We start from the raw sequence: 22,533 nt of genomic DNA, 5'->3' as shown, positions 1-22,533 counted from the left end.
TCTTAAGTAGAAGTACTGCTGATTGCAACTACCCCTACTAGGATGGCTGCTTGTTTCTGAGCAGATCTGGATCTCCAGTGCAGATGCACAGGTACTCCAGAGCACTGAAATTTTCAAGCTGTTTCAGAATGGAGAGAACTGCTTCAACACAAACTCGGGTAACGTGCTAACTATGATAAAGTAGAGAAGCTTAGTGGTACAGGCTGAACTGTAAAGCAAAATATTTTTTGGCATGAATCTTTGACAATGGCAAAGTAAACACCATTGATACACTGACCTGAAAAGTCTGAATTGAAGTTATACTCACATCTCTCCTCTTAGCATCTGCTATCTTGTACTTAAATTTCCTGTCTTTACAATGTTCTGTCAACATTATTTTTTTAGCAACTACAGAATGAAGTCAAATATATGTCTGTCTTGCTTTTCTTATCAAACACTATAATCTTGCTTTTAAAAGTATAATGTGTACTGTTTATAGAGAAAAAAAATCCCAAATGGGAATGGAAGAGGAACCGGGACACTGCATCCTAAAACATGCAATGAATTTTATCCACATCCCCTCCATTCCTTTTGAAAAAAAAATAAGTAGGGACAAGTTTCTGAAAATTGTATGCAGGGAGATTAATCTCTGTCTCTGTTCTACACAGAACTGCAATTACTTGTGGCAAATGATCTAGGCAGAAAAAAATCTGGTTAAAGACAAGTAATGGACAGCAGAAGCATATAAGAATCTCTTCTAGATTTTGTTTTACTTTTGGGCAGCCAATCCTACATTGCCTATAGGATCAAAATGCAGATTTGAGGTTTTAGTCTAGCTCTACATACATATACACAACAGACACCCCCCCTTTATATTTATAATTAAAAATCATAGTGCATTTTTATGCAAATATAGTGCAGGGTTAAAACTAAATACTGTCTTCATTAGAAGGACTGGACTATTATTTGGCTTTAGAATGTACACATACATATCATGCTGATCACAATAAAATAAGTTTTCAAATGTTAAAGTAACTTTTCACACAAGATGCACAATCGGGGTTTTCCAAGTATAAACCAAGTATTTTACCAGCACTACATTAGTAAGGGGGGGAAAAAGGGTTGTTGAAAAAATGAGCTTTAGGTATGTACCTGACTGTTCACCTCCAAATTAACACCTCTTCATTATTTCTCATCCTCACTACAATTACCAGGTTGATTTGGTTTTCTGCTCTGGTTTGTTTTTCGAGAAATGTTCGTACTCTTTTGTATATGTGCTGGTACTGTCTTCCTCAACAATCTCAAGTTCCCTGGTCCACTGCTGTTCTTTCAAATCACAGCACAGACAGGTCATTTAAAAATCACCAACTCTTTTTAAATTCACTTGGCACAATACGGGTCTTGAAGGATTTGGGCTTAATAGATTACATTGTCTTTTTTTTTTTTATCTCAAAAGTTAATTTCAAGATTTCCCTGCAAATTATTATTATTACATTGATGCCTTGATAATCTGTATGTATTGCCTTATACATGATACTTTAGAGTGCCTTCAAAGTGTAATCAGCAAAGTATGAAAGATATATATATATATTTGTTAAAGCAGAGGAACATAAGAAGTGTCATACTGGATCAGACTGCCAAAATCGGAACTGGAATATTCTGATGATGGTAAACAAATATAAATAAAAGAAATTCCACTTTTGCAACCAAAATGCAAATTATCAGATAACATTTAGTGTAACAGATGAGATTTTTTTCCCCATAAATTTAAGCAGGTGATCAACTGCTCCCAAAATGCTTAGTGTTTCAGTTAGAGGCTGTTTTTAGTTCATACACTGAAACACAATTTCTCTTTTCCTGTGACCAAGAAAGCTATCCCAGAGCGATCTCGAATGAGAAATACCATGCTTAGTCCTGTATTAGAAGATGGTGGCTATAGGATAAAAGTATAGATTTAATACTTGTTTTGGAAAAGAAAGATTTGTGCCTCACCTACTAAATGCAGCAGATTATAATAAAAGTAAATGTACCCAATTCTCTATAAGAAGAAATTATTCTGCTATGCACTTTAGTTATATATTGAACTAAACCCAAATTGCTCCATTTCTTGGTACACACAAAGTTTTGTTTGGACTATGTAGAAAGCTAGAATTAATTAAGAAAATACTGCAAATTCTCCATAAATATATATACCAGATATTTCAAAAGCTGTTATCATTCTTTATACCTCTATTTTTACAAACATTCATGACCAAAACATATCTCTTTTTTTTTCCAGAAATATTCTAGGTTGTAAACCTATATATATGTAACATAATGCCCAGTATTTACCTCTGACATGCACTGCTATGCCTACACACACACACTTACAGGAGTAAGGCCACAGTGAGAACATCTAATAGTGAAAATATAGAGTGAAAGAGCATATGCAAGCAACAGTGGCAAGCATGGTCATCGAAAACGCGTATTTGAGATGGTGACTCTGAGGACTGGAGTTACAAATCTGACACCAGCAACAAAGAAGCAATAAGGCCTCTGTAGGAATACAGAACAAATGTGCCCATTTCCTTCCAAAACACCTCTAAAACAAGGGGAGAGGAAGAAAGGCATCCTATAAAAAGACAGAAATCTTTGTTTTCTCAAAATACAGCTGTTATTCAGGAAATAATTCCAGTAGTCTCACAACATAGAAAAGAATTACAGTAAGTTTCTTGAATGATTTGTGATCAAAACAAAAGAAATTCAAAGGGAGAAATAATTTCTTCTGCAGTCTTTTTCTTTTTATGAGTAAGAATTACTACAGGAGGAAAAGACTTGCTGTCTTTTCTGAACATTTGTCACTGATGATGTCTTACTCCACTGGCATGCAGACACTATGATACATTATAGACCCTGACCACAGGCCTATGGCAGATATTAGCAGAACAAACACCCAGTGCACATCAGAATATAAGACCTCTGTCCCCACAGGAAAAAGCAAGGCAGCACGTACTGCTGTTTCTAGGCTGAGGACAGACTGCTTATCCCATATTAATTCTGTGTTTACCTGGCACAATGTGGGCAATGACAACTATTGTGCTGAGGATATGCAAAGCATAGCTAGGTGTTATGTTACCCTGCAGAGTGTTAAATGTAACTGAAGTTTCAAGAAAAATTGACGAAACTACCTCTAAGGTTGGTTTCAAGTGCCAGATGGTATTCAATACTAGAAGAGCAGTGTATTCAAGGGAACGTGCAACTAAAACACCCACCCACCCCCACCCTCCACCCCCATTTCTCCAACTTTTTTGGCTGCTGTGTAACCATGTACCATGTTAACTGTGAAAAACTGCTGGAACGCATGGAAATTATTTAGATAAGGAAACAGGGCAGCTGTGAGTATCTCAGAAATACAATTACAAATATTTCATATTTCATTTTTATGTGGCTGAATATGCCAGTATTTAATAACAATCAATCTAGTTAATTCTTACCTGCTCCAGAAGAGGAGAGGCTACTTTCATAGAAGCATAGGTTCATACCTGTATGCTTTCCAAGCTCTGCAAGAGTATCCTGGTACATGCTCAGCATCTGATCACAATGAGCAATAACACTTTTGCGCATATTGTCCCAGTGAGGAGCAAGTTCTCCCAAGTCTTTAAGTTCCTGATTCCTGTATCAAAAGACAAAAAGAGAAGGTGCTAATAAAGTCATTAATCTATTAACATCCATTCAAATTAACCCAAAATCAGTTTGTTAAAAAAACCCACACCACAAAATCACTTCCTAATTGAAATAAAATCTGTTTTCAGGGTGCTTGTAAAATCTGTTGATTTCGCCTACACAATAAAGAATGCCAAATCAGTGAATAATACAGTAATTTGTGTTCAAAACTCATCTGGTACAAATGCAATAGCCTGCGAACTGAAATATTATTTCTTCCCTGGGGGTAAGAATGCTTTCAGGTTCGAGAGAGCTATGTTCACAGCAAGTAACTTTTTGCGAGGAAATATTAAACACAGTTGTAAAGAATACAAAGCTTGCTCCTTTTCCAACACCTGCAACATAGGTGTTATGATAAACTCTGCTCTGCTCTCTGGATACTTTCCTACACATCATAAACACAGTTCTAGCAGCATTTCTACAATGGTCTGTTTAACCAACACACCAGCCCTCACCACATTTCTTTTGTGTTCAAAAAAACCCCAAACAAAGCAACACCCCCCCACCCCCCCATCAGTCCCCTAGAACTCAGGTCAAAACAGCAGTATTATGGTAACCAAACATGTCACTGAAAATCCAAAAGGAAATCCTTTAACAAATTATCAGTTTTCCTGTACACCCTTGAGAGCTGACCTGGGTGAAATAGAGATCACTCTAATTTCCTACACAAACAAGCATAGTTAACAGTACACTGGGCTTTCTGTTAGTTTTCTTCACTTGCAAATTAAGTTCATCCTGTATCTACCTCAAAGCCACTTGGAGGACTTGCTTTTAAAGAACTGGAATTGTTCAGGAGAAAACTCGTGCAACACAATCAACTAGTTTTTCTCAATTTCTTCAAAGCAGCAAGCAGACTGTTTCACTGCAATTCTTGGAAGACCCCCAAAAGACTTGCAGAGGACAGCTCTTACATATAGGAAAAATTACTCAAGTAAAAGGAAAAACAGGAGGAGAGGGGGCAGAAAGTGGGACAAAAAGACCAACAAGTCTGCAGCACAGGAACATAGAGCTACACTTACCAAAACAGCTCTGACCACCAGCCAAAAAGTCTTAAAATTATTTGCTAAACAGAAAACCCCCACATTGATACACTGAAGTCTTCCCCATCATTATTAGCTTTGCATTAGAGTGAACAGTATTAAAATCAGAGCACCACAGAATGGTCAGGGTTTGGAAGTGACCTCTGACCATCACCCAGCCCAACCCCTGCCAAAGCAGGGTCACCCAGAGCGGGCTGCACGGGATCACGTCCAGGCGGGTTCTGAGTGTCTCCAGAGAAGGAGACCCCCCGGCCCCTCTGGGCAGCCTGCCCCAGTGCTCTGCCACCCTCACGGTGAAGAAGTTCTTCCTCACGTTCAGGGGGAGCTGCCTGTGCCTCAGCGTGTGCCCGTTGCCCCTCGCCCTGTCGCTGGGCACCGCTGAAAGAGCCTGGCCCCGTCCTCCTGCCGCTGGCCCTGAAGATGTCTGCAGCCATCGATCAGAGCCCTCTCAGCCCTCCCTTCCCCGGGCTGAGCAGCCGCGGGTGTCCCAGCCTGCCCTCCCCCGGGAGGTGCCCAGGCCCCTCACCCCCTGCGCAGCCCCCGCCGGGCCCTCCCCAGCAGCTCCCTGTCTCTGGAACTGGGGAGCCCAGCGCTGGGCACAGCACTCCCGGGGCGGCCTCCCCAGGGCCGAGCCGAGGGGCAGGATCCCCTCCCTGCGCCTGCTGGCCACGCTCCTCCTCACGCCCCCCAGGGCGCCACCGGCCTCCTGGGCCACCGGGGCTGGCTGCCGGCCCAGGGGCAGCTGCTGTGCCCCGGCACTGCCCGGCCCTTCCCCGCAGAGCTGCCTCCCCGCAGGCAGCCCCCAGCCCCTGCTGGTGCGTGGGGCTGTGCCCCCCCGGGGCAGGGCCTGGCACCGGCCTCTGCTGGGCTCCATCAGGTCCCTCCTGCCCAGCTCTCCAGCCTGCCCAGCTCTCGCTGGATGGCAGCGCAGCCTCTGGGGCATCAGCCGCTCCTCCCGCCTTTGTACCAGCCACCAGCCTGCTGAGGGGACGCTCTGTGCCTTCGCCCAGGTCACCGGTGAATCAGCTGAACGGGACTGGGCCCGGCGCTGAGCCCTGGGCAGCACCGCTGGCCACAGGCCTCCAGCTGGGCTCTGCGCTGCTGGTCGCAGCCCTCTCAGCTCCGCCGTTCAGCCAGTTCCCAATCTACCTCACTGTACGCTCATTTAGCCCACACTTCCCAAATTTATGTATGATTATGTTATGGGAGACGGTATCAAAAGCCTTGCTGAGGTCAAGGTAGACAACATGTACAACTCTCCCCTCATCTACCCAGCCAGTCATTCCATCCATCCAGGCTATCAGGTTGGTCAGGCATGATTTCTTTATTTCCCCTTGGTGAATCCATGTTGATTGTCCTGATAACGTTCTATTCCTCCACATGCTTCAAGATGACCTCCAGGATGAGCCGTTCCATCACCTTTCCAGGGACAGAGGTGAGGGTGACTGGCCTGTATTTTCCTGGGTCCTTCTTGGGCTTTTGGGAGACTGGAGTGACACTGGCTTTCCTGCAGTCCTCAGCCACCTCTCCTGTTCTCCATGACCTTTCAAAGATGATGGAGAGTGACTTGGCAATAACATCTGCCAGCTCCTTCAGCACTCAGGGATGCATCCCATTGGGGCCCATGGATCTGTCAAGTTAGCTTAAGTGATCTCTAACATGATTTTCCTCTACCAAAGGGAAGTTGTCTTTTCTTCAGACTTTCTCTCGTGCCTCCAGGGTCTGGGAAACTGGAGGGCCAGCCTTGGCAGTGAAGACTGAAGCAAAGAAGGCATTCAATAGTCCACCTTCTCTGTGTCCTTTGTCACCAGGACACCCATCTCATTCAGCAGTGGGATCACATTTTCTCTAGTCATCCTTTTCCTACTGATGTACTTGAAGAAGCCCTATATAGTTTTTTGAATAAGCTATATAGGCATAATTCTGCTCCTTGTTAATATGACAACCGAAATCATACGATTGCACTGGAAGCAGAATTAAGATGTTTTGTTCATACATGTCCTTAAAAGTAACAAAATAGAAACAAAGATTACAACACATTAACTTGGGTTTACTAATGATGTACAGTTACTTTTTTCCATTTCATTCAACCTGAAGAACAGAAGTAGATGAATCAAATCAACTTTCTTCCATCAATACAAACGGGCAATGCTGTGACATGTCAATCAGCAGCAGTAACAGGACAAAATCATCATTTTCAACCACCCTTTACTTCAAAATTTGTAGGAGCTTAAAATAAGACATCCCATTAAATGAAAATCTCAGGGCTTCCTCCTATGAAAAGCTCATAAGATTTGTCAGGGTATACAATTTTATTTATTAGCAGTGAAGATATCTTGGCCCTTAATATTTAGGTTTTTTTATTTAATAGTTTCAGCAACAATGTTTGGACCTGGCTGAGCTCCTAAACTTTACTGTTCCTCCTATACAGAAATATTCTGCAAAGACTGCAGAAATACTACACAGCGAGAGGTGGGCACATCAAAGCACAACATTCAGAGCCCTCTATCCCATGGAAAACCCACTGCTGGGCCTCTGCTCTCCTGCCTCTAAGCCCACTCCTGGAGCTGTTGGTCCTGTACTCAACTCAAGCAACAGCAGGAGTAGAAACCCCTTATCTCAGATTAAAATACGCAACCAAAACCCAAAACTGGTTTAACCAGCTATGAGTGAACTCCATTGATGCCAACAGCAACGGGAAGGGAAAGCCCAAATCCCACCATTTTAACTTTAACATGTTTTCAAGGAATGTGAAATCCTGCTCTTATTGTCGACAAGGCTTTCATCTCAGAAACACATATGCCGTCACTGAAGTCTAAATACAGCCACTAGTATGTCATAAAAAGACACATCTTATCTGCATTTTTTTAATAAAGCAAGCACGCAGTTTTATAGTAACCTACAGCATATATATCATAGAAACTTTAAATAGCACATTTTCTAAATTTATTTCAATTTAAAAATACAGTATAACAGGATTACATGGCATAGGCACTGTTACTCCAAAACCAGCCTTCTTGCACACTTTCCACCTTTTTTTCCAAGTGCAAATATATAAGGCATCGGATTTAGATAGTATTTGTGTCTCGTGATTTCTTACTAATTGTCACTGTTGTTGTTTACTTGGTATAACTCTGAGTTATGGCTGAAAAAAGAATTATCTTTTCTGTATCTAAGCTCCATCAAGACTATTCTGTAGTATCAAGCTTTATTATCATTACTGTGAAGGGCTCCTCCCAAAAGTAAACAAACAGATTGAAGTAACATAATATTTTTGAAATTTGAAAGTTTATAGTTTGTACCAACACCCACAACAACAATCTTAAAAAACTCCTTTGTTTTAATAATACTATAATACTTGTGCCATAACCGTATACCTCTAAAAACGCACTTTGACCGGTAACTGTGTCAAACAACAATTGCACTATACAAGAAAATTAATAATTATAATAAATATTGGTTCTACAGTGGACAAATCAGTTATTTATGCACCTTTTCAGTGTAGCCATGGAATTTTGAATAGGTTGTCAACAGAGCAGTAAGCTCTGAGCAAACTCACTAGTGTTAGAACTATTTATCATCTGCTCTCACCCCAAATCCCCTCTTAAAGACTTTTCCGAGTCTTTTCCAGGTAATTGCACCCATCACCATGACAGGTCCTGTGCTCAGCATCAGTTTCAACTCTTCTTACAGAATCAAATCCAAGCTTTGTCTACATCTTGCTGTTCAGCTCTTCAGACTGTCTCCTGGATAGCCTTTTCTGTCAATGCACAACAGAAACTCCCACCCAGGAGCACATCTCAACTTTCATTGTCTCCTGCCTCAATTTACTTCACTGGCTTCCTTGATGGCCTTGACCATCTTGCCACGCTTGTATCTAACCACAATGTGGATGTAAACGATCTGTCCCATCCCTCTTCCTCCACTTCAAATGTTAGCTAGTTCAATTATTTTTAAGCCTTTCTCAGGTACTTTCTGTTTTTCACATCCATTCTTCCCTTTAGTAGACTAATTATGCCAGCTTTCACTAAACACGTCTCATTACAGTTGAAAGCAGTTCCCCACTAAAAAAATCTAAAATCTACCTGTTAGCCTTTCTTCAAAACTCTTTTCTGCTATTATGGCAGAAAAATCCAATATTGGATCCTGATCTACTGAAGGCACTATATAACACACTGATTGTTAAAGATTAATTATCATTGGTGTTAACACAACACAATTTCAAAGAGATGAAAAATTCTAAGAACAAGTTATGAGACTTCTCAGGATCCCACAGAACAACTAGAAATGTCATGAACCTTCATTTCAGGCTCCTACTTAAAAGCCAACAACTTATTTTTCTTGGAATGATATACTAATTTACATAGCTACAATTTGTGGGGACTCGGCCCTTTAGGGGATTGAGTTTTACCCAGCCTTCCTCTCCTGATGGAAAGCACAGTCATTGTACAAGCTGTTACACTGATATGCCGGATGGTTTAGATAGATCTGTGCCTGGATTGAAATATCTGTGCTTTTCTTTATGAACAACACATCAAAGCAACTAGGGATCCGTAAACACTATGTGACTGGATAAATTTCTGACATTACTAGCAGTTAAATACTGCTGCTATTGAAGTAAAACTACATGCAATTTTTTTGTTCTAAGAAACTCAATGAAGCCCATTACCAAATGACGGCTGAGCACCTAAGGCTCAGATTAATATTCTGCCTTCTAATTTATCAACTCATGCGTTTAGGTTTTTTTATTTTTAGGAACACCTTAGCTGCATGATTATAGCAAACTACTGAAAGTACTTGCAAGAGGCACAAATAATTTCCTGTATTATTAATGTTGATAATTTCTACTTAAACAGTTTCTGCTTTGTGCCACGTGCTGTAATAATCATAAACCAAACAGACTCTTTCTCATCACTGGATATAAGGATATAGGAACAGCTTAGAAGTCTGAAGGAAACTTATTCAATGCTGAAAATGCAAAATACTGAATTCTATAGGGAGTACTTTGAATTAATGGCATGCACCATGTCCAAAAAGTATGTTAAGAAAGTCCTAATACTGAAACCATGTTCCAAATAAACTTGTTTTTGCATAACTAATGCTACCTTCAACAGTACAGACACCACTGTGGAAAGCACACTGGAAAGCTGTGGTCAGTGACAATAAAATCAAAATCAAGCAAAACCAGCAGCAAGTTATTAAGATGAGCAAGATGAGTCAGAAGGGGGCATTTTCTCAACGAACTTTTCTGGATCTGATTACTCTGTCTTAGACAAGGGAACAGCAGGAATAGCCATTTGCATCATTAAGGACACAGCACAAACCTTTACAACTTCTAAGATGAAGCTGAAAAAATCAGTGCAATTATATGAAGAAGAGAACATTACGAGGACATACGATAAAAGCACATAAACCACAAAATGAAGATGAAGTAGTGATTTTTGATTCATTCAGCTTCAAAAATCCAGTACTGCAATTCCCAGCAAAGCAAACATGACAAATTCAAAACTGTAAAAAGGAAGTGATTTTTACCTCTGCCAAGCAAAATTAGCTTCTGAAATCGACTTTCACAAAACATCAGAAGCAAAGTGCTTAGGAGGATTCAAAACAAGATGAGACATTTCTGAGATAATATTTGTAAAAGTTTTATAATATTCTAAAGGTGATAAAGTTCTGAATATTTATCAAACAGGAGCCTTGGAGCAAATATAAACCATAAGCTTTGGGCCATGACTCAATCACTCATAAGTAAAGGAAGCTTAGAAGCTTCCTTTTAAGGAGAGCGCACAGAAATTATTTTTCCTAACAAATTTTACTTTAAACTCTACATGTTTATGGATAGGCATATAATCTTTTTTTTGTAGAATAGAAGCAGATAAAGTTACTCTCATTTTTCTTTACCACAAGTTATGGTCCTGTGATATACAGGCATTAACCCATCAAAACAACTTAACATTCTCTCCAGAAATAAAAGAATCATAGTCTTTTTACTCTATAGTTTCTAAAACAGACAAATAATTACTAAGGAGGATTTAATCTCTTCTGGGGAAGCTACCACAAAGACAAATAAATGGATATTTTCCTTTCTTTCCTAATAGTTTTAATTTAGAACCTCTTAAAAACAGTTGGCATTTTTTCTTTTCTTACAGAGCTTCCCAAAGCTATTTCAGATTCTGCTAAGTCTGATCTGACAGGTTACTAAAAACTCAATTGTAGCTTGTGCCTACCTTTTGCATGCCTTAAACATTTGTTTAAAAAAAAAACAAAACCCAAACTAATCAAACAAAATCAACTAAACAAATCATCCCAAAAAGCCAAGCCACGAAACACATCAAAAATATTTAAAACCCTGTTTCTTCTATGTGTATTTGGAAAATGGACTGAGATTTGCCAAGGTTTGAGAATATTTTATATTGTTCCTGAGAGCCGAGTTTTTAAGTTCTTTTTGCATTTCTATCCACCACCATCTCCTTTTTATTACCCAAAAGCGTAGACAATATATAAGCTATATATCCCATTTCTTCCTTCCTGCCTTAAAACTTTCCTTTCCTTCAATAGTTTCTTACTGGGTATATCTCTGAAAGACTCAAGATTTTCAAACAGCATGATCATTTGAGGTTAATTCTATGATTTGCATTTAATAGCAGAAGATAATTCTCCTGCATTACACAATTGCAGAGAGTATCAAATTCAGTAATACTCAGAATGGCATCTGTGGAATTTACACTTGAATCTTAAATTATATTTTAGTAACTAGCAATGGTGTATAGAATTGGTTTAGGGTTGGGTTTTTTTGTTGTTGTTTTTAAATTTTACTGTTCATCAGGAAACAGTGGAATCCGCTTACAACAATGTTGCATGAGCCCTATGGTATAAGAAAAACATTTTACTCTCCTAGTTTATAACTTCATTTCTTTCTTTCAGCTTGCAATGATCTATGTGGCAAGATTAATCACATTATTAATTGCATGATTACTCAAGTATTTAAACAGTTTTGTAAGTTTCTGTTTTCTTTTTTCCCCAATTTATTAATCAGAGTACATCATTCAAAATAAACAGTGAGGATCTTTATGACATGAGCAACATAATAAAACCATACAAAGCTTTTTAAATCACTTTAATGCCTCTAATTTATATTCTCTGCACCCCCACTGACATGAACTGACAAAATTACACTCAACTTAGTGCTATTAGAACCACAGATAAGTACTGGTAAGTGCAAAATCCCTAGTTAACAACATAGTAATTCAAATGCTTTTTGTGATGACAGAATCTGAGTGTGTTAAAATAATTATAATCTTGAGAACAAGATTATTTTTTCCTTTGGTTTTGTATTGTCCTTCACCATGAAGTGGGAGGCTCTAATAACACTTACATGTTATATCATTTGCTCAATATGGACTTCTTTAAGACCAGAGCATGCTGTGCACAAATATAACATCTGGAAATTTTAGCAGCCAGTCTCTGAGAAGCATTGCTGACTGGTACAGAATGATTTTCTGGACTCTTAAAACCTGGGTGGATTTTGCAGAAAACAACAACAGAAACCCCTCCCTGACGGGACAGTCAGAATGTAAGTTAACATTTTGTAGCTTTCAGCACTGCTGAATAATAGGTAATGTTGTGCAGAGGTAACTATCACAAAACAAACCAGGTAATGTTACTCCTTTCCAATGCACTACCACTTTAAATATCCAGTAACAAAGTAAAGCCCAGCAAATTTTACTTCATTTAGTTTAATACGAAAACTCCTCTTAGACTTTCACGGAGACCATCTTTTCCAAAATTAGTTATGAACAGCAAGATCAAGAGGACAGAGAATTAAATAGTGTTCATACATGACAATATATTCTATCCTTTAGTTTATAAATTAATGTATTTTAAACTGATCATGTTTGAGGAGGGCTCAAATTGTCTAAACACCATTCACAAAAGTTCAGGTTACACTTACATTCATACACTTGTATTCCTCTATGGAGTAACTGATAGAGAATAAGAAAATAAAGTTTTTACATACTTTTTGATGCACAATGGGGTAAATACTGCATCTGCCTGTATTTGAACTACATTTTACTGACACACTTTTAAGTGTTAAAAAAAATTACTTCTTTGAACATTTGTGCTAGGTAGTTATTTGAAGTAAGGTTTTACAAGTCATTAAGTGGATAGAATGTTAACAGTGCCCGTCAAAATGTGGTTGATTCAGCTTCAGAAGTCATGGTCAGTTTACTCAGAATAACTTCTGTTATGCTATTACCTCTTATCAATACAATGTTTTTGCAGTGCAATTGCTCAAAAATAAGTAATGTAAAAAATAACACACAAACGTCTGGAAAATTCAATGCCTGCTCCCAACATGTAGCATTTCTGCCTGGGGCTCCATTTCTCTATAGAAGTCGCATATTAAAAGGTAGTAGAAAAAACATCCATCTCTCGGACAGTCTGAACTTTGTCCTCATTCTGTAATGTTACGTGAAAGAAATCAGAAAACAGACAAACAACATAGATTTGCACAAGAAAAGGCTGCTGGAGTTGGGACAGGACAGCCATCCCTGATGCAGGAGGAAAGCCTGAGTGTGCTTTATACTCCAGAGAGAGGGTTCAAGGAAAGTTCAGCAATTTATCCCTGAAATTTGTTTATGGGTTGTGACCACAAATGCCATGGGCTAAATTGAGCTGTAAGTAGGTGGAATTGCCTTCCAGCCCAAGGTGAGTTTGGTTCCAAGGGACTCAAAAGAGCTTTAGTGGCAAATCAGAGACACGTGTACTGCAGCTTCTACTACAGCCTCCTAATTCTCTTGCTGTGCTGATCGAGTGCAACACAAGTTATACCTGCAACTCCAAGCTTAGATTATATGGGTCAACTAACTTTCTGAACATTTACTGTAAACTACTAAGTTTTTTTTATAATCGTTAGGTTTGAAGAACTACTGGGCTAATCTGGCATGATAGATGCAAAATATCTGGACAAGATTTGTGTGAAGAAATATTAAAAACAGAGGAAAGGACTCACTGGAAAACCTTGAAGAGGAAACAGAAATAATTTCTTCATAAAAAAACATCAAAGAGGGCTACATGACTCTTACTAAAACAATAAAAATGACTGATCATATAGCTCCTATTAAAACTTCTTCCAGGGAGGTTTGAAGGATAAAATCTTTAATGCCTGCATATCTTTAAAAACATTTTTCCATGCTGAAATAAAAAGTCAAAAAATCATAGAGGTTACATATTTCAGAGTATCATGTCAGTAAATGAAAAAGTTTGGTTAAGAATGAACACTGCAGTTGTATCAAGAGATGAACGATCTTAAGAGCTATGAGAAAAGGGAATTTAAATGATAATTTAAAATACAATACTGAATGGCATTAACACTTCGCTTGGATATTTTTTCTAGGTAATTGTTTCAGACCTGACTTCACTGAAGCCACAATAGGAATAAAATGAAACAGGCTGATAAGAAGTGGCCTCTGAGACAAAAATATTTGTTCTTTTATACTAACTGGCGAAAAAAGATGCAGAGAACAATACTTCAAAAGAGAACAGCCTCAAGGTAAGTGTAGGTTTTATACAAGTTCAAGAACTAACATAACAATATCCTGCTAACATTGTTTTTCTAGTTTACAAATGTAAGAAGTCCACAAGAACACGCATCTTTGTGATTATTTCAAAAGGCAAAGCCCATACAAAGCTGAAGCTCAAACCTACACCCTTACACAATGATTGGTGACACAGATGCCTGTATTCTCGCCATTCGCTAATACTCTACCACAAGTTGTTGCTCCTCTTGGCTGGTCTTACCTTATCACTCAGATTGATACAATCACTTTGTGTCTCTCCCTCTCACGCCCGCACTTTCTACTAGGCTTGAACAGCTAACGACAATGGCAGTCAGGAAAATCAGAACCACTTGCCTCAAACTTAGAGCAACTTTCATTCTGTTTCTTTCTCAAAGCTTTTCTTTATTTTGGTGAGTATTGAATAATCATTAAAAAAACAAACCACGGTGATTCTTTACTATGCCTTCATCCAAGGAGGTGAATGCTATAATATGAAATAACAGCAAGCACTACTACTTGCATTATGCCTTTGGAGAGAATAATGCAGTAGTAGTAAAAGTGGTTAAAGTAATCCTCTAACATTTAAAAGGCATTTACCCAGGGGGCAAATTAAAATCTGGGAAGTGGATGAACTGTGCAAGTCACCATAATCTATTTTTACTACTTACTAAAAAATCCTCACACATTAGTATTCTCAAACAAGATCATGCCATAAATGCCTAAACACAGTATTAAATTAATAAAATGAAGTATTATAACAATTCATATGATTTTTATAAGCCGTCATCACCATGCATAAGTATGTATCAGCCCGTTGACTTCATTAAAAGCAAGATTCTGGTCTCCCACATGCTGTTCTATTGGCATAAAAAGATCATACAGAAGCAGCAGATGGGGTAAACGGAAAAGAAAAGAAGCTCCTTTTGCAGGACAAACCACCACTGTAAACAGCCACAGGCAACCCCCTCTGATGGAGGGAGCTGCCTGAAAGTACACAGGATGGCTTTGGGATGCAGCAGTAGCTCACAGTGTTACTCTTATACGTGAGGCCAGATGCCCACCCATGTGTGAGGCAGCTTGCATGGGGTAATAGGCATTATCTCCTACCTCATCCAGTGTCATTGGAAAAAGAACATATGCTTTTAAGGAAGCCCTGGACTGCCTAAAGTACTTTTTTCCCCACAGTTGTATCAGCACAGCTTACAAGCATTCAAGGACAGGCTGCCATTTTAGTCGTTAGAGTGGGAATTCAGACATAAAAAGGATTTTGGGACACCTGTGCTCACTATCCTCTTTTTTCCTAGGCCATACATATTATAGTGATCCTCAGATATCCCTGCTGGTTACAAGGCCAATCCAGCAAAGTTTTCAAACTTACGTTACTTGGTATCCTTTTCTTATGCAGACCGATTTACATTAGTTAAAGGAATGTGATTTATATTCTCATTGCTCATCTATTAACTACAAACATGTCATTTTCCATTGTTTGCATGATGTCTGTATGTGACATTAGCACTGCCCAGTCACAAAGCCAAACACACTACAATATAGTTCACACCCTTGTCATGTTGTTTCTTTATAAAATGTTAACTTTTCAGAGTATTCATAATGGTAACCAAATGTTGATGCTTACACATTTAAAGACCACTCTGTAGCACAGTTCATTGCTCAGAACTCATGAAGTCACTGGAGTCCTAAAAATTCTGAGGCATCAATTCTGTTGTTCAGTTACAGCTGTAAATTCTTAGCAGCCCAAAAGAACACTTTTACCTATTTCATACCACAAACTGATATTTTAGCTCATCACTTAAACTATTCCAACTCAGAAAAATAAAATTTAGTATTTACTATTGCTACTTCTTCTTCCTTACCTTCTCATATCCTCCTTTATGTGCAGATTGATCAGTTCTTTAGGAACATGGAAAGAGAGGGTGGTCTCAGCCATCTGTTCTCGGATCCGCATCCACTTGTTGTCAGAAGTAGGGAATCTGTATAACTTACTGATTGGGTTTTTTAACACTGCAGAGAGGAAAAATTATATCATTGCTTTACTGTGGTTATATGACTCTTTGAAAATTTATGACAACAATTTCATCCAAAAATAATACATTATTTCCCCCCTTGCTTCCAGAATTAATTTTAGAACCATTAAAATTCTATTAAAAACATTAATTTTTTATTTAATTTATTATAGCAGCATGTGGAGGACAAAGTATTACTATTACAGTATAAATCACATTTTACCCGCACAGTAGGTATCCTGTGAATTTAGCATTTCAGTATAGTGAGAATGTAAATTATGCTCTCTATTCTTACACTTCAGGCACAGTTAGGAAAAACAGAATGCACAAACAATGAATTCACATACAGTCAATACCATCACTTACCATCTGCTAGAATCACTCACGTTGCTAATAAATTACATGGGACAAGTGAAGCATGCCTCAGAGTTTAGCTGTATCTGATGCATCTTCTCCATGATATGCACACAAAGTCATTAATACAAAGAGATGGTGTGCATCTACATTAAAGGAAACTTGACTACTGACATGGTCAAAAGGACACCATTATAAAGTCAACTTGAACATTGACATGGTCTGCCACTACACAAAAATAAATATAACAATCCTGTAAATACATCACACACACTGCTCTCAGATCACTATTGTAACTTGATGTAGGAAAATCATGTTACTTGATGTCTTGGAAGGTTATGCTTAAAACCCACCATGTATTTTATCTTAAACTCTCACATGTTGGCTATGTTTCCATTCCGATCTTACAATGATGCTTTATAATAAACGTGGGAAATTTCTACTCTTTCCTTTCCTTCTGTTCCCTCCACACACACACCCCCCAACCCTCCCCCTTCTTAATTAATTTTTCAGAAAGTGCAAATGGGGGAAAAGCTGAGAAAGAAAAGTTTTGTTTAACTATTTGACAAGCTTACTTGGAGACAAATGACTGTCATTTAGCACATGCATCCACTGCTTCCTAACTCAGAATGCCTTTGGACAGCCATCCAAATTCTCCAAGAGTACCCTTCTATCAGCCTTCTGGAAAAAGCTGCCATAGAGCAGGCTCCCATTGATCTGCCACTGAATGGCCTATAACTCAAAGGAATGCATTTCCCATGTGTGTTGCGAGGAAACTGCTACTGTCAAAACGACATCTACTAATAGGAATTTCAGCTTCACAACTCACTGTCACCGTTACTGCTTATGTACGATGATTTATAGGGAATGAAAAACATAGACCAAGTTACTGAAGATATACAAACTGTCTTCCCTATCTAATCAAACTGCTTTTTAACAGAAGTCCTTTAGGAAAGGCCTAAAACAAGACCTCAGATTCAAGGATACCTGCGATAACATTTATTGTTCATAAAGAAAGGAATGTTGTAAATAATGTTTAAGTCATTATAGATGAATTCTGTTCTCACCACCCTACTGAGATCTCTTTAATCACTGGTCTGATGAGAAATTAGAAGCCTTTTTAGAGTAGTTTTGCCTTTATTAGTGATTTTACTTACAAAACCGAAATTCTGACTTAGGGTGATAAAATAAGCCTAATAGATCCTTATAGCTACAGCATATAAAACCCAGCAATTTTTCGTTACTACTAACAACCAAAATACCTCAATGCTCAAGCATCTTTACACACATGTTATGGCTTCAGAATCCTCACCACACAGACTAACTATCATCCCCTACTAAAAAAAAAGCATCTCCAAGTCCTGTACCTATGATCAACTTATACCCAGTGCCTGGCCTTTATTATATTACTTAATTAACATCTGCTGTAATGCTTTCCTTATTTTCCTCCTCTTTTGCTGAGATTCTTCTAATTAACAAAATCAGTTTTGTCAATAATATTGAAAGCTTCTGTCAATCCGCAAAGTAGATAAATGGCACTGAAAATCTTCCATTAACAAAATAGGGAATGACAATCAGGAAGAGCTCAAGAAACTAAGGGCTTATTCAGGTCTGCCCTTAAAAAGAAACCTGCCAAAACAGATGATAATTTTGAGTTAGTTTTTTGTTGTTGTTGTTGTGCCACCTGTTTGCTAAGAAGCAGGCTGACCGTTTTTACCAGGACATTTCACCAGGACATTTTACCAGGACACAAAAGGCTCTTTTCTCTATTCTACCTTTTTATATCTACTTCCTAAGAAGATATTAAAGGATGTTATTCCAAGAACAGCCCTTAAATTTGCACTCAGAAACTATTACATTAAAAAATTGACATTTGTCTGTGAGAACATAATGCACATGTTCAGCTCCACAATCTCTTTCCTCCCATCTCCTCACTATTACCACCACCATCATGGGAAAAAAACAAAACCAGACAAAAAAAAACAAACAAACACCTGACAGGACTGCAGGATAATAGCCAGGGAGACTAGGAATCACTTTGAAAATGTGGATCCAAAGTCGTGACTTCTCTTATTGTCAGAATTATTAAACTACTTTTCAGGTATTACCTCCGAGCCTGAATTTTCTGATGAGGATAATTTCAAGTGTGTTGCAAGTTTTAAAAAATGGCCAAAACATTTCTCCATGCGTTTATAAAGAAAATTGCATTTACAAAGTCAGAAAAAAAGCCTGGGAATTTTGTTTTCGCAAGGAATCCAAATAATTCCCATTTGCAGTATTGGTAAAGCTTGAGATTGTCGATGAGAGTAGCACAGTATGTTTTTCTTATATACCAAACTACTGAAGTCATGTGAGTCCGTAAAAATCTCAGATGTGTTTTGCTTTCAAATTACAACAGAACTGCTTTCTAATTATAATTGTCTAGAATAGTCTAAAACATAAAATAATTAAAATTGTCTAAAAAAGAAATCCAGAAGTCATGTAAAACCACCCAAAGAGTAAGGATGGCAAGACTAGATCTTGTTTTTATAAAAGATAGTTATTAAAATGAGTGAAAGTTTCATAAAGGTAATCCTTCCTGTATTTAGACAGCGATCATGAAAGGCACTGGGGGGAAAAAAAAAATCCAGATGAACTGCAGTGGTTAAAAAGAGAAAAAACTATTTTAAAAGCCTTTCTCTGTAGCATGAAACCTAAAAGCCAATGCCATATATTTAACCATCCATATTTTTTGACATTCCCATTTTTAAATTTAAAGACCTCTGTGCTTTTTATTCCATGCAATATCTTTTATACTGCTTCCCCGCAAGTAAAATCAAAAATTAATAAAAGATTGAATACTCTGTTTTCATTTTTGTTCCCTATCAAGCATAGATCAAAGTATACCACCACCATATACTAATTTATTAGCAGTGTTTCTATTTATATCTTCCTTTGTAGCACAGGTGTATTATGAATATCATTTCATGAAGATAAATTTCAACTTACTTAATCTTTGCTTAATTTCAATTACCTTATTCTTTTTTTTAATTGTAAAGTGCAATTTGTTTACATGCAAACAATTGGCAAACTCTCCAGTGTTATAAATAAATAACTGAATTTTGAGACACATAAATATAATCTCTTGGGGTATAAATGGAACAGAGAGAAGCCTCTGTGAAATACGGTACTCATTCCCACTCACTCAATAAGTGCCTCATAACTCACTTGAGGGCTGCGAGTTCCTTGTATTAAGATTTAAATTTCAGAAGAATGCCAATGTGCATCTATGCCTACAGGCTTAAAGATTCACACAGGGGTATTTTTTCAGTTTCATAGTTTTGAAGGCCTGATAAACAACATGAAACAGAAAGAACCAGAAATACAACAGTATACACATGTACTAAATACATATGTATATGGAATACATACTGTACTGTAGATAGTTCTGTATGTACACAGCAGGGAAAGTAGTGTAGGCAATATTGATGTTATCAGGTTGCCTGTAACATACTTCTAGCACATGACTGATCTTATTCTTTTCCCTTCAGTCCTAGTTTTTGATTGCCTTCAATTTTGCCACACTGAAATTTGGCTTAAACTGATTATTTTTAAAAATTTTCAGTTAAGATGGTCCAGCTGCACCAAATGAGGCCAGAAACCTGCAAAGAAAGGTCTGTGCTTCATAAACTTGAATACTGACAGTAAATCTTTAACAGATATATGCATTTTTCTATGATACCATGGCAATCCACCCAGACCTGAGAACAACATAAGCCTTGGGAAAGAAATCTCAGGATGTGAAAAACTTAAAACTTGAACTTAACACCTCATACATGCACCAATGATCTACCTTTATTGAAAGTTATTGCATGCTTCCCAGCTTCTAACACCAACAAAACTGTGCACATGTCATGGTACAGAGTGGATGAATACATTTTTGGGCAGAGCTAGCATGTGGTACAATATGCTTAAGGGCAGTGCTGGTACTCAAATGAGAAAGTCAGTCTTCAAGAAACACAGACAGCTTGATGCACATGAAGCCCAGTCATGGAGGCATGTTGGGGAAGAAGTATGAAAAAGTCAGAAGTCTAACAAAGTCTGGGAAAAGGCTGAGGAGAGCTAAAATTTTCTGAGAAAAGGAATTGGGAATTCAATAAAAACAGTGGGACCGACAAAACCTGGAACTAGTGCCAGGTGTCAGCAGGGAAGTGGAGGCAACGCTGGGGTGAGAAGAGGAAGTCACAAGTACAGGAAACAGACTGGAGAATAAGTATTTATTAGAACAAACTTCCTGTGACTGCAAACTCTTTCCAATATCCTGCGTGCTGTCACTTCTTGCATACGCATGTGCAGTTCTGCTCTCTCCCCTCTGCTTTTTTAAAAAACAAAAAATGGCAAAAACCTTCAGGGGTTGTTTGACTTTATAAGCCCTACCAATGTTGGGTGGGGTGGAGGTTTTGGTTTTTATATTGTGTGTTTGTATATGAGAACATTAAACATAGAAATGTTAAGCACTGTCTTGATATACTGTAGAATCATGTGCAAATACTTTTGACGAAGTGATCTAGACTTCATTATCCATAAAACTGACATCTACTTTGGAAGTTCAAACAGTTCTGACAAAATACATTTCCCAAACTACAGCACTTCCCCATTCAAAAAACCTCAATAGAAATCCTGAGACAAACTCACCCAAACAGAGGCAGCAAACTGAAGAAAAAAAAATAATCAGTCGTGAATCTAACATTTTCTCTGAACAGAAATGTCATTTCTTTAAGACCCACTTATCTGGATGACATACAGGATCAGAATCAAAGAACGACTGCACTGAATTAGACCAAACCATTCAACTGGCTCTGTATCTTTTCTCCAAGAAGAGCCATAAATAGATACCTAGAGATGCAAGACACTCTCCCTGCCTCCAGCTATTTTCAGTTCAGGAATTTCCGGAGCCAGATGTAGTTCCTGTGCATTTAGTAATCCTCAATGAATAACTTTTCCACAAACATATCTAGCCTCACACTGAACCGATGAAAAGAAACGGCAGTTCTGAAGAAGGAATTTTTCACTACTTCTAATCTAGTCTCAACAAATCACGGAGAAAAATTACAGCATTCATACATACATGGAAAACCCTATTTTTTGGAGGTTTCTAGTGCTTCCTTCAGACTACAAAATTCATCTAATAATGCTGTCCTATCAGTGAGGCCATATGAAAAAGTTTCACTAAAGGTTTTAAAACTTCAGTAACATTTCTCCTCAACTGTATGCAACAAATACACAGAATTCTTGACAGCGCTGTGGTTTCAGATGACCCATATAACTTATTTGTGACATTGTTACTGCAGAGTAATGGAGATTCAGAAACTTGGGCTAATAAAACTTTTATGGTCCAGCATATCAGCATGTAATATTTCTCAGTATGATGAAAGAGAAATAGATCTAGTTCAACACCATACACTCAAGCACAGAGTTGACCTAGAATTGAGAATACCTTGCCAACAGCTTCCTTCATTTTAGGACATATACCTTCCAGATCAAACTGAAATTGCTACTTCATCAGCTATAACAGAGATTAATTCTCCAGGGTATTCAGTTACCAATAATGTATAATTACTTTAACAGAATGTCACACAATGACATGACAAAAAATTATGAGGTTAATGCCATGCCCACTGAAGTCACTGACAGTCTCGAAAATCATTAAACAGTAAAGATGTAGGAGTGGGAGATTTTAGCAGTGTTTCAGAAAGCATAATTGACATACGTTTCCAGAAGTTTTCCTCACAATTCTCAGTAAAATAATATTGTTAAATATGTATAAAACATTAAAATATTAAACTTTGTAAATTTTTTTTTGAAAAGTGTATTATTTGAAGAGTATTTTTAGAGCCC

The 22,533-nt window shown here is 38.0% G+C and overlaps 1 protein-coding gene across 3 annotated transcripts in view; it reads right to left on the bottom strand.

Moving 5' to 3' along the window:
- INPP4B (inositol polyphosphate-4-phosphatase type II B) overlaps positions 1 to 22,533 on the bottom strand; it is a 213,017-nt gene that overhangs the window by 99,081 nt on the left and 91,403 nt on the right. For all 3 annotated transcript variants that reach the window (XM_056362789.1, XM_056362797.1, XM_056362787.1), the window contains exons 9-10: positions 16,153 to 16,300; positions 3,501 to 3,631 (exon numbers count right to left, since the gene is read on the bottom strand). In XM_056362789.1, coding sequence (XP_056218764.1) covers positions 3,501 to 3,631; positions 16,153 to 16,300 — 279 coding nt within the window. The remainder of the gene's footprint in view (positions 1 to 3,500; positions 3,632 to 16,152; positions 16,301 to 22,533) is intronic.

Source organism: Falco biarmicus, chromosome 1 (genome assembly GCF_023638135.1).
Source record: "Falco biarmicus isolate bFalBia1 chromosome 1, bFalBia1.pri, whole genome shotgun sequence".
Lineage (NCBI taxonomy): Eukaryota > Metazoa > Chordata > Aves > Falconiformes > Falconidae > Falco > Falco biarmicus.
Note: the sequence above shows the minus strand (reverse complement) of the source record. Positions and strands in the feature narration are given on the sequence as shown.